The sequence below is a fragment of the Amblyomma americanum genome, chromosome 9 (genome assembly GCF_052857255.1).
Source record: "Amblyomma americanum isolate KBUSLIRL-KWMA chromosome 9, ASM5285725v1, whole genome shotgun sequence".
In the NCBI taxonomy this organism is placed as follows: Eukaryota; Metazoa; Arthropoda; class Arachnida; order Ixodida; family Ixodidae; genus Amblyomma; species Amblyomma americanum.
In genome coordinates, this window is record NC_135505.1 from 130333849 (window position 1) to 130350012 (window position 16164).

A 16164-nucleotide genomic window follows, 5' to 3' on the forward strand; every position below is an offset into this window, starting at 1 on the left:
TAAATGCTCAAGTACTACTTTGGTATCTCCTAATTAGTTCATAGCTAAAGTGGATTTTTAGAACGGCATCTGTCCCTTTGTTGGCATGTATCCTTGTGCCTGTCACATTTGCCCGTGCTCCGAATCTACTGAACGCTGCTTTAAACAAAGTTTCGGGCGAATGTCAGGTGTTATAGCGCACTGAATGCGAAAGCTATCAAGCCAATCGCTTCATGTCAGTTATTGATGCTATAGTAAGTTAACTTAGTGTATTAAATAGCATATAAGTTAACCATGATAGTCAGAAACAGCGATGCTGAAATAGTCTATCTATGCATTCGAGAGGGGCCAGCACATTTTCAAGTTCACACGCTTGGTAAGTTGGCGCTTTATATCTACCAAATATTTTCAGTAATATGTAACACAGCAGATTCAACATGTGCTCAAAGAGATATTACTGGGTAGGCAGTTGCATACTCTGCTATGAGTTTGGAATCATTTTTTTATTTTCAGGCTGCTCCCACAATGCATAAGCACTGTTCCACTTTTCGCGTCGGTTGATCTCACTTATTATGTGTAGACGCTGCTTTTATTATCGTCCTCGACTTAATTCTGCCCTGGCCTGTCTACTCAGACAGCACTCACTGGCACCAAATATCTACTTCCATACGCTTTTTCTATCTCTGCTTTGCATTAGCATCCTCCTCTCAATACATAACACGCAGTGCATTTCTTTCAGTAGTTGGCGTTCCTGACAAGTGCGCATAGACGCGGCAGTTTAGGCACATCTTTGGAAGCGGTCTGCCGGTATTCAATTAAGAGCAGAAGACTTCATTGGAAACACTCCTAGCTGTCCACACTGGTCTCACTTGTTTCAGCGGCAAACATGTACACTTCTCTATTTTGCAGGTTTGGATGAACAAGAGCAGCTCTCCTCGGTTCACCTTTGGCATCCGGCACAGTCCTGTGGCGGAGACGAAGAAGTAGGACATCGCGCCATCTAGTGGCGAGTACCGAAAGTGACAGCAGCCCGCGATGGTACGACTTAACAATGCCTCGGTTTTGTCCATTCAGGCGTTCAGCGAGAATGACGTGCATGTTTTGGGAGTATGAAGTCAAAGACACTGCAAGGGTAGATATACCAGGCGCTATTGAGGCGGACATGCACGGCCACTGCCCACTAGCCCAAATTTTTGTTTTACTAAAGAATGACATGTCCCCAGTCGGTGCCCACCTGCGCTTTCTCAAACCCGAAGCCGCGTGAATGATGTTTAAAATTCAGTAACTGAATGGAGTGTTCGGTCTTGAAATCGCAAGTCTAAAGACGGGGTCATGCAGGCATATTTGCCATGATAAACTGTGGGCTTAAGCTACTTGGCAATCCATTCTTGGCAACAAAGCGCGCAGAAAACGACGAATACTGAAAAAGGCACACACTAAGGCAACAACAACAACGACAATAGCTTGTCTCTGTCTTAAATTTACTTGAGCGTACCGGTATTATATAGTTAAATGAGCGCGCTTTGATTTTACGTTAACATTTTTTTTCTCTCAACCTTAATTATCCTTCACACATAATGCTTCCTCAGCAAGGAAAAGGGTTGATTGTTTATAGGACTGCAGGAAATGAAGGTTGGCTTCATATATTTTGTCTCTCTAATTTCATGTAATCTACAGTTAGAACGAGACGAGCTGTCTGTAACATGGGTCATCCTGTCAGTCCTGTATCTCCCATGCACCGCACAATGCCCTCTTTGCCTGACTTGCAAAAAGTCTAGAAAGTTTTCTCTGTCTCACTTTTTGGAAATTATCGAAGCCGAAAAGTGTTCCTCTTTGCCTGACTTGCAAAAAGTCTAGAAAGTTTTCTCTGTCTCACTTTTTGGAAATTATCGAAGCCGAAAAGTGTTCCAGGCTGATAGACGCTAGTGTCGACTCCTGAACTGCTTAAGGTCATTACTGCTTCACAAACCGCCGCGGCAGCCTGGTGTTTGTGGTGCTCGGCTGCTGACCACAAAGACGCGGGTTCGACCCTGGCTGCGGCGGTACCATGTAAATGGAGGTAATATGCTAGAGTCCCGTGTGCCGTGCGGTGTCAGTTCACGCTGAAGAACCCCAGCCTCCACTACGGCTTCCTTGATAGGCTGAATCGAAACGGGCTGTTATATCAATAAAAAAATTACTACTTCACGTTTTTTTATTTTTGAGAACGTAATCGCTATTTTAATGCTCTTTTTATTTTTTATTTTTTTGCAGGACTAACGGTAGCTACGGCAAAGCGACTATCATCGGCCATCTCTCCCACCATGACATGACCATCGAAGCGTCAGCGTCTTACTCGATATTTCAATGCGTGCGTTTATTAGGCACCTCTGCGCTTGCAAATTTTCATACGTTCAGGTCAGTGGTGCCTCTAAGAAGACGTTAGATTTTTGTACGCTTTGCCAAAGTGGTCATCGTTTTGTAAGAGCGCCGTAAAATGAAGATGAGGTTGACGTCAAAGCACCACTGGGTGTTAGACTGCTCGTTAAGCGTATTCAATAAGCCGTAGTAACCTTTCTTTATTGTTTGTGCAGCTTTATTGTTTCGACGCATTGGGCGCTTGGTATTTGCTATGCATCGATACTCACGCATCAGGAGCTACGCTAACAAAGCTTTCTGTTAGAATACGATTATAGAAGCACGCTTTTATTTTTACTTTGACTCCTACCTACATTTGACGAAGAAATTCAAAAGTAACAAAACTTAAGGCTTCAAATGCCAGTTTTTATTTTTCGTGATCATTTTTTGTCACAACGCTTGAAGAAATAAAGGTGCACGACTTGCACATTGCACAAACGGACGTGTTTTTTTTTCCCTTTACAGTAGACAATAAAAGGCGTTGATTTTGCCAGTTTTACCTATCATGACCTTTGAAAGAAGTTAGTGGTTTATTTCCACTAAAAAGGAATGTGCGCGGTCGCGCTTTTGCGAGGAAACACAAGAGATCACCTTGGAAGAGATCGTTGCCAGGAATTAGCAGGATTATGAGGGCTCCGGGTTATTTATACAACTCACAGTTCATCAACATACACAGATTAGGGGCACGACACAGGTGTTTTTTAAGCTTACCGTTCATCGAAATGCAACCGCGGCAGCAGGAATTCGAACGCAGAAAGTTTGAACACACTGGCGCAATCCAAAGATACGCTATGTGAAATTTTCATACTTTGCTAGTCGCGAAAGGCCTTCCGTCGTATTAAAAACCAGCGCTTAAGAAAACAGACAGATGACGAGACGAGACACACACGAGACAGGGTCTCGTCTCGTCCTCTGTCTGTGTTCTTAAGCGCTGGTTTTTAGTACGATGGATCACCACCGACTCGCCCAATCCTCAGTTCTGCGAAAGTCCTTGTTGAAGAACGAAAAACTTGGTGAAACGCAAAGCTACCTTCGGCGACATAAGTAACTGACCCCTCTCCAAGTTCTTGACCATGTAGCACTGCAGGACGGTGCCACCTGATGATGCACACCTGGCATCGGCAGGTCGCCGGTCTTGACGCCAGGTGTGCATCATCAGATGGTACACTCATGGAGTGCGACTCTGCGATACGATCAGGAGCATGGAGGGAAAGGGGCAGTTACTTTTTCCCCCGATAGTACGTTCTTTTTGACGCTGATTCACGCCACACTTCTTGGAGGCTATAAAGAATCATATTAGGTATTAAACACCTCCCGTATTAAGGTGTGGTGCGTATTTATTGGTTGCTCTGCTCCTGCACTCAGCGCAGAGAAGCCTTAAATTTTGCAGCGCCATGGTGCAGCCATTTGATCGCCCCATTTACATCCGAACGTGCGGTGAAAGGCATCCATGGTCGACACCGCAAGCGTGCATGCGGCCGAAGCTGTGTCCTGGTCGAGAGAATTGAAGTCCGCGCGCTGCTTTCCGCCAGCGCAGAGAGAAAGGCAGGCGCGTCGAAAGAACAGCTCCATTGAAAACAACGGGGCTTCGCTGGCGGGGGCAGTCTTCGCGACCACGAACCCGACCTGAAGGACAACCCTCAGCGCGAAGGCAGCTCCGACCGCTTCATCAAACTCCGCGTCCCCCAACAAACCGTGGAAGGCGCCAGAATTATTCGCGTAGCAGCTCTGGGCTGCAGCGTAGTAGCTGGCAGTGTCATTCGACCAAGGCGAGACACCTCGCACCCCGAGAAGCAGCGACATCACCTTCCGGGCGATGTGGAAGCCGAACATTGCGAGGTTGGCGTAGGTGCCTGCAGATATGTCCGAGAAAACAACCGGGGGCACGGCAAACATGTGCGGGACGATTACGGTGTTTGTTGTCATGTCTGCCAGCAACTGTACCTCAGCGGTCTCCAAGTACTCTTCGTCCTCGGCCAGCGTGGAGTCCTCATCCACGTCATCGGGGGCTTTTGTCCTTTCCAGAACTGTGGCCTTGTTGGATATCCACTCGCTGGCGATTTTCAAACTCTGCTGGAACCGGCTGTTCTCCAGATCATCTTTAGAAAGAGTGCCATTGCTGAATGTCGATATGCGCATCTCTTTCAGTCTGGCCAGCGCTGTGATTCGATCTTTTATATTCATCCACTTAGGGTATCTGACACCGGCTTCCTCAATCATCATCTTCAAGGTCTTGAAGTAGCCACTGATCGCTTCGATAGTGTCCGGTGAGATAGCAAGTACCTTGGACAGAGCTGGAAGCCAAAGGCGTTTAAAAGTGGTCATGGTGTCCAGGTGGCAAACCTTTTGCACAAGCTCTCCCTCAAGCTGCTTCGATTGTGTGCTTAGCATGAAATCGAGTTTAAGGAAGTCGACTGCCAGCAGCGCAAGAGGATAGACGGTCCCAACCGGCGTCGTCTTGTGCAGAAGGACGGACTTAAGGTCACTGCATGTAGCTTTGAAGTCTCTTGCCAGAACATTTGTGTTAGGGGACAGCTTCACTTTTTCCTGTGCATTCGTCCCTTGAATCCACTTTTCAGGCGGGAACTCGGTGCATTCAGCTGCTGATGTCGGCGCCAAAGGGGAGCGCTGCTTGCGCCGCACCGTTTCGTTCAGCCCGATACTATCGTCTAGGGTGTGACATTGTGCGATGACGGCGTCGTTGACACCTTCGGTTCCGATGGCTTTAAGAACGGCGGCAAGGTAAGTTTTACCTTGGCCGTCTTTATCCGTTTTAGGCAATCGTTGTTTGAAGGATCTCCACCTGTCTATTGCTAGGTGCGTCTTGTTGTCATTAATTCCGGCGGTTAACATAAACAGAGCGTTTAGCCGATAGAGGAAGGACAAATGCAACAGCTTAAAAAATGTCTGTTCGGAGGACATCTTCAGCCAGGATTCCAGCTTTATGCCACTGACCTGCGAATAAAGGGAATTCCAGTTTTAGGCTCTTACAATATATTCCTTTTCAGACAAGAAAATTGCATCAGCATGCATCGGTGTGCTTCAGACAAAAATAGGCAAAAGTAGCAGCTATTCTTGGCCCACCCCAATGATGGGTCTTGAAAACTGTAATTCGGTTTTCAAGTGGGGCCACCTTATTTTACACTGACGGCGTGATCTGACTGAGGGGCAATAATAAGGCGGTGTTTTTGGGCCCCCGAAGACGCATATGTTGGCCCTGACCATAATTTCCTCACGCGAGAGGCGGCACCTGGCTTTCCAGCGTTCTTCAATCAGGTAATACGTGGATTAACTACAAAGCTGATAAGGCGCTGCGTAGAGTATATGACCGCAGATGGCACGAAAGCTTCTGCTGAGGCTATAGACAAGGATGAAAATTCCGCTTCGTTACCAGCTGGAGGCAGCGCAGCCATTGCTACGCCAGTACCGGCGCGCACACACGGAAGATCCTTTCAGATTTTTTAACGCGTGCTTGGTGCACAGGTACCCTCGGTTTGTGTGTGTCATGTGCAACGAATTAGTCATGATTTTTTATCGTGTCAGAAATACTGGCAAGTATTACATGCTTTCAAAGCCTTATCATATATTACATGAAATAAAGCGTGGAATATGACGAAAATCTCGCCGCTCAGGAAGCACGGGTTTTAGCGTGCCGTGTACCTCAATGCACAGGCGCGTTTTCAGCGTAGCCACATCGTAGCAGAATATGTCCTGAAAGAATCAGGGAGCTGCAATAATCTCTTACGTGGCCACAGGAAACCACCGTTTAAAATAGTATCAGAGCGAAGCACTGTCTCGCGAGGCATCGAGATAATAATAGATTAGCTGTAGGTAGGCTATATTGAATTGTCATAAAGGAAAAAAGGAGGCGCTGCCCGCATACGCATTGCAAGTGATCAGTGGTACTGCTGACACCTGAACTATCCGGAAGAGCAGCAGAAATGCGAGAGAAGCGAGGAAGAAGACACAATGCACCGTATTTTCCGGACTGCACGTCGCACCCGATGTATAGTTCGCGGGGCAAAATTATGACCTAAATTAAAAATGTTTTTGCTTAAGTAGTGCGCACCCGGTATATTGTCCGCAGGGATCATTTTCGGCTGAAAAGAGGTTTTTTTTTGTTCGCTTATGTGCAAGAGGAGCAGCGCACATTGGTGCACTTTTTTTTGCCCCCATGAAATTCTTTCTCCCCTGTTCAGTTCTACTTTGCTGCTTGTGCACACTCCACTTCATTTGGTTCGACTGCTGCCAGCAAGGCTATTTGTAAGACTGGCCTTCGGCTTTGGAATCTTCAAAGGCTGGCGCTTAATTAGCGAAGAAGACGACGACAAGCGCCGAACGCTCCGAAGCTCGAGCGCCGAACGCTCCGTCCCTCGTGCGTGCTCTAGACTGACCGCAGCCTCTGGTCTGTGCCTGAACTGTGCCGCTGGCTTTTCGCGACGCTGTGCTTTGCAAGACGTTCCTTATTACAATTTATATTTTCGTATCCATCGAAGCCGTTCTTCAAGGAGGACTACGGCGCCTGTTGTGTTATTCATGGAGGTCTTTCGTATGTGTTCGCATAGCCAAGCTCTGAAAAGCCCCCACTATGAGCATCTCCAGCAGTAATTTCTTGCATATCAACGCTGATCGCATGTAGGAGCTGATTTCGCCATATCATGATTTAGTACAGCAAAATGTGGCAGCCGTAGTGACGTTCATTTTTTTTTGTTTCAACTGCCGCGCTAGGGTTCTTCGTATATGACAAACTATCGTAAAAATTAAATCATGTATAGTCCGCAACCGGGAAATACCAGTTTTTAAACTTTTGTACTCCACAGACTATAGCATGGATAGAACGGCAAGTGACTGATTTCGTCGGGGCATATCAGCCCGGCAGCAGCCGCCAAATGGCTTTTTGCCTGCTTGTAAATATCTGCTCCAACGACAACCCCGCACTACCCCAGTCACGCATGCGCTGCGCTTTTCTCTTACCTCCAAGACCTTGTCGACGATTTCGCGAATGGTCCTTGAGACGCCCAGGTAAGAGATGCAGCTGTTGTAGTAGCGCGACACTAAGTCGGCGGGCTCCGCCAGCGCCTGCCGCGCCACCATCTCCCGGTGCCTCCTGGCGGTGTAGTTTAGTAGCACCTCCGCCATGAAGGACGGCGCGAGAGGGTCCGGAAGCGAGGCGTTCCCAATCCACCGGCCGCAGACGTGTCGGTAGAAGTCGTGGCACGGCTTCACGCTGTTGTCCACGATGCCATCCATGTAGTCCAGTACCTGGAAAACGGGAAGCAAACATGCATCCAGGCACAGCGCGAGATTCTTCTCTTGAACGAATGACCGCGAAGCATGGTCCGCAATTTGCACCACACACAACATTGGGCGCCTCTGCACAAGTAATAATAATAATAATAATAATAATAATAATAATAATAATAATAATAATAATAATAATAATAATAATAATAATAATAGCATTTTGGGGAACGGAAATGGCGCAATATCTGCCTCATATATCGTTGGACACCTGAACCGCGCCGTAAGGGAAGGGATAAAGGAGGGAGTGAAATAACAAAGGAAGAAAGAGGTGCCCGTAGTGGAGGGCTCCGGAATATTTTCGACCACCTGGGGATCTTTAACGTGCACTGACATCGCACAGCACACGGGCGCCTTAGCGTTTTTCCTTCATAAAAACGCAGCCGCCGCGGTCGGCTTCGAACCCGGGAACTCCGGATCAGTAGCCAAGCGCCGTAACGACTGAGCCACCGCGGCGGGTCGACCTCTGCACAAGTACGAATCCGAATTTAAGACAGAGCAGTAAGTGTGCTGCAATAATCCTGCTGAAGACGAAGTGTGTAAATTATCCCCATATTAAAGAAAACTCAGGTCAGAGTTGGAAACGATAGCCAATATACCGGCTATTGTCACTGCGTGTTATACACTGATACCCTAGGCTCTGAATAGTAAACAATGAAAAGGGAAGCATAACCAACGACCCTGGCTTGTTTACAGCACTACTATAAGACACGCTGGACACTTTGTCGAAAAGTATTCGTTAAGAGCGGCATGTGTAGCCGTGGAATGTAGACGTCATCCCGAACGCCCATTATCGCCATCGGCTGAGTGCTATTGTTTAAAAATTTTCCGTAAATGTTACTTTCAATGTTCTCGTAGTATTACCATCATCTTTCATTACGTCCAGTAAACAGCCTTTTGCAGGATACATGGCCTTCAAGGTGCATTCACTGAGAATACATATATCATTGTCAATTTCTCCCAGGCCTCTAAGAAGAAAGGCGAAAAAATAGCCCTTTCCTGTGTGGAAGGAGGTGAGCGTGTGCAAAGGACGGTGCCTTCCACAGCCCGCAAAAATCTGTGGGTGTATAAGAAAATAGTTTTACACCAGGAGGCAAAAAAACAAATACAATGTTCAGACAAAGCTCGCATTGTTTTGAGCGTTTATAAAATAAATCTTTTGCGGGCTATTTCGGGAAAATGTCCAAAAAGGGGCCTCTTATGAATTCATCAAAAGGGCGCATACTTGAACATTTATCGGATGGCACTGAAGGACCCTGTACGCTCCGAGATGTGTGAAAATTACTTGCGTTTAACCGTGCAAGGGGAGCTGTTTTATAATAATTGATATGAAATCCTTGTTTGCTTGAAATTTTACGTATCTTTCGTCTTAGCTTTCGTGACAATTTCTACTTAGAAGATCAACACACGCCATTAATGGGGGTTTATAATCTCAATCTAGGATATAGTTTTCTAATGTTTTGGTGCTAGAGACTGACTAAGACGTTTAATAGCATTAACCTAAATAAAAGATTAGAACTGCCTGCTTAGTTTGTTTATGTGACGGAAAAGGGTTATCGCCGTTCAGATTTCTTGGGAGCCTTTCACAGAAGTAAAGCACTTCACATTGAAAGACTGGTCTCAGCCGACTCGTCTGGAGGTTGTTCATACTACTGCATTTACTGCTGAACGCAACCAAGTGAAGCGTGTGCCTAGACAACTGTTATGAGCGCGATTTGCGGAAGGCCTTCTTTCCTTTCTTTTCCTTTTTTTTGAGAAGCTTCATTGCTAAGCCGAAAAGCATCGCGAGAACTGGGGTACCCGTGAAAGATTTCGCGCTGAGGAAACTTTAGTGTTTAAAAGTCAAGGAAGAATGCGGTCACAAAAAAATCAAGCATTCTTCCTCTCCGCAAACAGATACTGATGGTGTCTGATGCCACACCTAATTGTAAGCAGCGTCCCCCCCCCCCCTCCTTCAGTAAATTTAGGTGGCCTGCTCCCAGTCCGCCCTTGATTTCAGCGTTACGAGTGAGCTGACCGCACATGAGTTTCAGTTTACGGCAGAAAGCGCCGATGACACTACAAAATCGGCAGTCATTTTCTTTTTTCTAGATTGCTACTCAGCCTGGCTATTGACAAATGGTCATCATGCTAATCGGTAAAGTTTCGGCAAGTGTTTTTTTGCGCTCAAGTATTCTCTATTAGCAGCACCCGGAAAAATAAGCACAACAATAAAAGTGAAGGTTGGTAATAACGCTTTCTCAAAGCCTGCCAAAGTGCGGTTCAATGGTTGACGTCTTACATTGTTGGGCACTGCAGAAGTTTCGATATTAACCAAGATAAACCCCGAACGTGTAAAGTCGGTCACGCTCTGCGGCTCACAAAATGCATGGCACTCAGCGCCAGAAAGGCTCAGACGTGGGAAAAGAGGCGCACGATAATGTCGGCACCTTTCTCGGCCTAGTAATCAGAACTTCGGGAAGCCAACACAACAGACTAACACTACACTTGTCGAAGGCCTTCGCCGTCTTCTGATGCAACGGTGCTAACCATTCTAACCGCTGAACGAAGTAATGAGGAGAAGTATTGAATCGTTGGTCGTCAAGGGAATACTTGCGTAAATTATCACGTGACTGCTTACCTCGCGGCAGCCTGGCTTGTCGCAGGTCGTTTTCGGCGTGGAGGAAGTCGTGGCCAGCACAATCCCGAAAATGATGGCGCCGGCGATTAAGACAAACGCAGTCACTATGGTCTCAGGGCTTGTGTGGCGGGAGGAACCACCTGCGGGTGGCACAGGGCCTAAAAACAACGTAACGGAATTAGTATAGCACGTGGGGCTTAATGTCAAGGAGCTACACACGGGATATGAGGGACGGTGGAGTAGAGGGCTTCGGTCTAATTAAACTGACCTAGGGTTCTCTATCTGCGCAGATATCGCAAAGCAGATTGGTGTTTTTGTATCCCACTGCTTCACAAATGCGGTCGCCGCAGTCAGGTTACGATCACTCGAACTGAGATTAGGAGCCAAACACCCATGCCTGTGACCCACCACGGCGAGGCAAACAGGAAACAATTGTGCGGTACTTGTAAGCTATGACATTGTTTATAGCATGCACAGTGACGATAAAAGTTTGTGTGAATTGATTCCTTCGAAACAAGTTTTCCGTAGCTCTGCTCCACGACCCAGTCATGTGGTATTAACACTATAGCAAAGAGAGCATGCATGTCGCTTCACACCTCGACACATTTCTGTTGAACGGATTGCATGACTATGCCGAAATAAGTGTTTTTATGCAGGAATGCATTTAACGGCTACATTTTCGACTCCCGTTGTGCGTGACTGTTCCGTCCACCAACGCTTCAGGACATACACAGGTTCCCTAGCGGGCACATTTAAAAGGCAAAGGCGGGCTAGTTGGCGGTTAAAAGGGGGTGCATACTGCAACCGCGCAAAGCGACAAGGGACGAAGAGAGGAATGCACAAGACATAACGCGGAACTTGAACTGAGGTTTGCTACAAGGAAAACCACATATATACAAGATTCGTAATCACACCTGATAGAAAGCAGACACCATCACGTGACATTCGCATGCGGGTGCACGTGGCGCAAGTTAGCATCAAGATAGTTGAATTCCTTCTTGGATAAGGATACGGAATTGGTGCTTATGCAACGGTGATTTTCTTTTCTAATGCTGTAGGCTTCAAAAATTTGCCTGCTAAGCTGGGTCGGTAATTTTTTCAGGACAACTGTGTCTCGGAACGTGGGCGTGCAGTTACTGAAATGAAGACAATGTTTCGCCAGTTCACCGCCCCCCGCCAATGATTCAACGGTTGCGCGGTGCATTCTTGGTGTCTTGTGCATTCTTCTCTTCGTCCCTTGTCGTTTTGCGCGGTTGCAATAGGCACTCCCTAGTGAGCCTCAGGGGAGTTTCGAAAATTCTCTTGTGTTGTAGTTGTTTTACTTCACATATCGTCAAGTGAAGCAGTACTAACAGCGAACGGCTTTTTTTCAATTCCTACCTACAATAACGATATTGCGAAAACAAAAGACTGTTAGTCTGGAATGTTATTAGCGCGTGTTCTCCGGCGCCAAGGGCTGCCGCTGCCGCGCGGTACACAGCCGTTCCCACAAAAATCGCGGTGCTGGTGCCAGATGGCGCCACTTGTCCACGAGGTGGCCAAAAATTCGGTATCTCATGCCGTACCCCACTGTCCTGCGCGACAGCACAGAACACATGCTTGAGTAAAAACAAGGTTTCTCCAAAACTGCACTTTGTTTATGGCAGCACAACAATAGTCAGCACGCATGCGTTCCTACAGTGGAATAATCTAGGCGTAGCTTGGATTAGACCGCTTATTTTCCCTCAAACTCGCATTCCGTAAACTTTCGATCGTTATAGTAATTTAGCTGACGAAAGGTGTGGGCACTACTGCGTTAATTTCGCTGTAAAAATGTCTTGTAGCGATGTTAGGTTAAGAAGCAATATAGGAGAGCCGACTCTTCTGACAGCAGCATGCGACTCGTTTTTCTTGGGAGCTTCGAAGTGCTTTCGACAGAGAGCAGTGCGAATTGAACAGGAGATGGCATTTTTTGTTTGGTCTCAGAAGGTGTGGGAGGTTGAATGGGTAATCAGGGGAATTACGGAAGTCTCCGTAGGGGACGTAAATGAAGTTCTGAAATTAACTGTACCCGTGCACAGAAAGAGAGGAGACAAAGGAAAGATGTCAACTTTACACTTCGGAACATAAACAAGCAGGGCGGTAGACATTATTCTACGTGGACACATCTGAACTAGCAGCTGAACAAACGAGATAACTTTTTACAGATTTGCGAAAACATATCTCAGATATATGGAGGAACGGGCAAATATAGAAAACTACTTTCGGGAAGCGTGCAAAAGAAGAGCTGCATCACGAATGCTTGGAGGAATAGGCATACTTTCCCGAAAAAGGCCCCGATTAGCACCTTTAAATAGGCATACAAGGAACGTTTATGGATGCATTGCACAGTTGCTGGAAAGGGCACATGCGAAGGTGTAGCTTATTTGTGTAGATGGAGAGAACATAAACAGAATTACGAAAAGTTTGTCAGCTGTGTAAGAGCATGCATGCGCTAAAAACCAAAGAACAGATCATTCTGAAAGTGGATAAGAACGCCCACACTGAGGAAGTCTGCGGCTGCAGTGACGCAAACAGAGCATTGCTATTAACTCTATATGACTAACTATTAGCTCTATATTAACTAACTCTATATGACGAACATAACGTCGTCATTGATTTCACAGAAGGAAAATGTGACGGGCAGGCAACGTATCAATTACTAAATCGACAATAGAGCATATTCACCGGAGAGGTTGATGAGGATTTACAGGAAATAGAAGTAGAGGAAAACCATGAGAACGATCACAGATTTTCTCTACTGGGACAACGCAAGGTGAATAGTTTCTTTAAACGTGCTGACAGAACTTTTCTGACCAGGCGGAAAGTAGCAGACAATGTGGAATGAATGAAGAAAAAAGTAGCGAAACCGAACAAACGTACTAGACTATGTCAAACTCAATGGCTTCCTCAGCCAGTACTTGAGCAATGTAAAAAAACTGAAGGTGAACGCTTGAAATAAACCGCTAAGTTGGTTGAATATCACATCAAAGTTGTTAGTTACGGAGCTAAGAAGACGGGCATCAAGGGACAACACAGTGCTCGAAGTGGTCGTGTTGACCGGCAGATGTGCACAGAAAGTGGGACTTGCACCTATAGCGCAAGTTGCATGTCGAGGAACTCATACACGTGACCATTAGACCGCAAAATGATAGTTGTATTAGGGAGGTAATGAAAATATTATAGATGGCCAAATGAAATTTCTATTAAATAGCGTGCGCTAACAGGACGAACAAAGGAAACTTGGAGACAGAGGAAAGAAGCGCACGCTGTTAGCGCACGCTATTTAATAGAAATGTACCAACTAGCCCGTCAAAAAGTTCTACTACAGCAATGAAATTTCGAACGATACAAATCGATTTGCTGGGAAGACTGAAAGTCTGCAAGATTGTATACAGGGCCAAAAAGACAACTTTTCAAAGAGGGAAGTTCGCCTGCAATACTCCAGTTCGGTAATTAGAGAGGAAGTTGAAGTAGCTGCAGTGGTAGTTTCTAACGGAAGTTGCAGTCCTGATGTCACCATAAACGTTTAGCTCTGTGGACAAACCCGTAAGCTGAGCCTCATATTCCGCTGTAATAAGCAAAATCAACGTCAGTCGATCAGTCTATCAGAGAACCTGGAAATTTGAAAATGAATTAAAAATAATAGGACAAGTGAATGAAAAATAATTCATGCTTAACTGAATTTTAGTCCTAACTTGTAGCATTCATATAAAACCCACGAGCAGGCACTCAAGTCACTCACCGACATGATCATCACCCTGCTTGGGCGGTCGCGGTTGCTCTGACTTCCCCTTGGGCTCTCGGAGCTCTGCGCCGTGTTGCTGAGCCTCTTTTTGGGGCTGCTGTTGCTGCTGCGGCTGATTCTGATGTTCTTGTGCTTTCAGCGCCTTTCGTGAGCGGGACTGTTCCTCATGAGGCAACTGCGGCAGACTCTTCTGTTCGCTTTTCGGCTCAGTTTCTTTCGCTTCTTCCTGACCAGCCAGGGAGGCTGGAAACATGACAACATATGGTCTGCACTGACTGATTGCATCTCCTAACTCTACTGGGCGTGGGCATCCCTTGACATGTGCGAGACACTGGACCCATCCTTTCATCTATGGTTGGCCCAAAAAAACTTCAATTAAATATAGGTGGCGTGAAGCAAGAATCGGTATAGCGTGCTACCTGAAGTTAACGCGTGTTTAAAACCTTTCAAATAACACGCGCAATTGCAAGATCTTGAAAACGTGTTGACTGTAGTTACCAAGATCCATCTGTTTTCTGGGGCATGCCACCAAGATTCTTCAATACATGTATTACAAGGCCACAAAAGCACTCGCTACACTGGATAACAAGCATAATTTAAAGTAAATAATGCAGTAGCTCTTCCCGGAGGATGCCTTGAACACTCATTATTATGTGGGTTCCTCAGCAGGTGGGCACAGCGCACCTGCTGCGTAGCGGCTTCCATGCCATGCATCGGAAGGTCTGGGTGCGATGTCACAGACGTGGTTCGGGGACTGAGAATCCGGTCAGTATATAGTCATTGAGGTTAAAGTTGACTGCAACAACCATGCAACTTCTTCCTTTTTATTTGTTTTATGCCCGCCACACGATTTTTCGCACATTATAAGCCCAACAAGCGGCCGCAAACGGTACCATTCTCTTTAAAGTCTTAAAAAATTAATTACCGTATTTCAACACCAGGTTGGCTGTTGTGAGGAAAAATATACACTACCTTCACATCCTACTCTGAGTTATCCTCGAAAGAAAGCAATGAGCTTACCTCGGCTCTTTTTCGACTTGTGCCGCTTCTCTGTATGCAAAAAAAAAGAAGTGAGATATGAGTCGTCTTACACTGAGAACACTGGTGTGTGCAAAATAAAAAAATTCTACCGGACAATGTTCCTAAATAGAAAATACGAGTAAACAGACACAGGCTCAAGATGTCTAAGTTTCGGGAATGAAAATGGCATATTAAATAGATCCGCTGTTTTGACATGAACCAATTAAATTTCACTTTTTAGGTTTTGCATGAAAAAGCTGAGGTTCTCTTTTCTTAATGTTGCTTTGCAACAAAGAGCAAGTATACCCGTCATCAAAAGTAAATGGTAGGCGACTCTGCCGAAACATTTATTGGTGCACTGTGTAATTTGCACATTTACATTTAGGCTGCATATATACTCTAGAATGCATGAAATTATGGCAATCAAATCATATGTTTTCGCGAATATTGCCTTCCGTTTATTTTTGACGGTACCTGCAGATAATATTTTCGGTCGCAATGCTATATGAGTAGCACGATTCTATGAAGAAACAAAATGGTACTTTTACTCAGTCGGGCGCATATATTGTCAAAGGTTATCTTTTAGTTTTTGAAGCGAATTGAAAATGTACTGCCCGGAGGGCATAACGAAAACAATATCAATCCGTACAAGAAATTATAAAGGTAAAGCTATTCTTAGTTTGTGAGGTAATGAGTCTCGATCAAGAACGAATTAAAAAAGAACTTACTTTTGCTTTCGTCGACTGCAAAATAAGCGGATGCATAGGATTAAAACAAGTTGCTGCGAACTGGAGTTCTGGAAAATATTTTTAGGCGATTTGTACTTAATATAAGTATACTTAATATAAGTACAAATCGCCTAAAATATTTTTATTACAGAGTGTATATATATATATATATATATATATATATATATATACATTTACCGTGCTCATAACTGATAATTTGGCCACTCTTACCCACGTATATATTTTTGTTTTCATTCGAAGCATGGAAAGCTATGCACACATCTATAGCTGCACGAAACGCTAAGGTAGGTATTGTCCTTCAAATGAAATAAGGGATTTTCATTACAGAGCCA

General features: G+C 45.5%; 2 protein-coding genes across 8 annotated transcripts in view; one reads left to right on the forward strand and one right to left on the reverse strand.

Moving 5' to 3' along the window:
- The window catches only part of LOC144104357 (uncharacterized), a 64535-nt gene extending 61723 nt beyond the window's left edge, over positions 1-2812 (forward strand). For 5 of the 7 annotated variants that reach the window (XM_077637302.1, XM_077637304.1, XM_077637305.1 and 2 more), the window contains 2 exons: positions 889-1017; positions 2233-2812. In XM_077637302.1, coding sequence (XP_077493428.1) covers positions 889-966 — 78 coding nt within the window. In that variant the 3' untranslated portion in view covers positions 967-1017; positions 2233-2812. The remainder of the gene's footprint in view (positions 1-888; positions 1018-2232) is intronic. The other 2 variants (XM_077637301.1, XM_077637307.1) reach the window with 1 other exon arrangement.
- Positions 2813-3715: 903 nt separating this feature from the next.
- On the reverse strand, positions 3716-7629 carry LOC144105509 (endothelin-converting enzyme-like 1). Its single transcript, XM_077638631.1, has 2 exons — positions 7351-7629; positions 3716-5331 (listed from the first exon to the last, which is right to left on the reverse strand). The coding sequence occupies exons 1-2, from the start codon at positions 7624-7626 to the stop codon at positions 3754-3756; spliced, it is 1854 nt and encodes a 617-aa protein (XP_077494757.1). The 5' UTR covers positions 7627-7629; the 3' UTR covers positions 3716-3753.
- Between the last annotated feature and the right edge of the window lie 8535 nt (positions 7630-16164).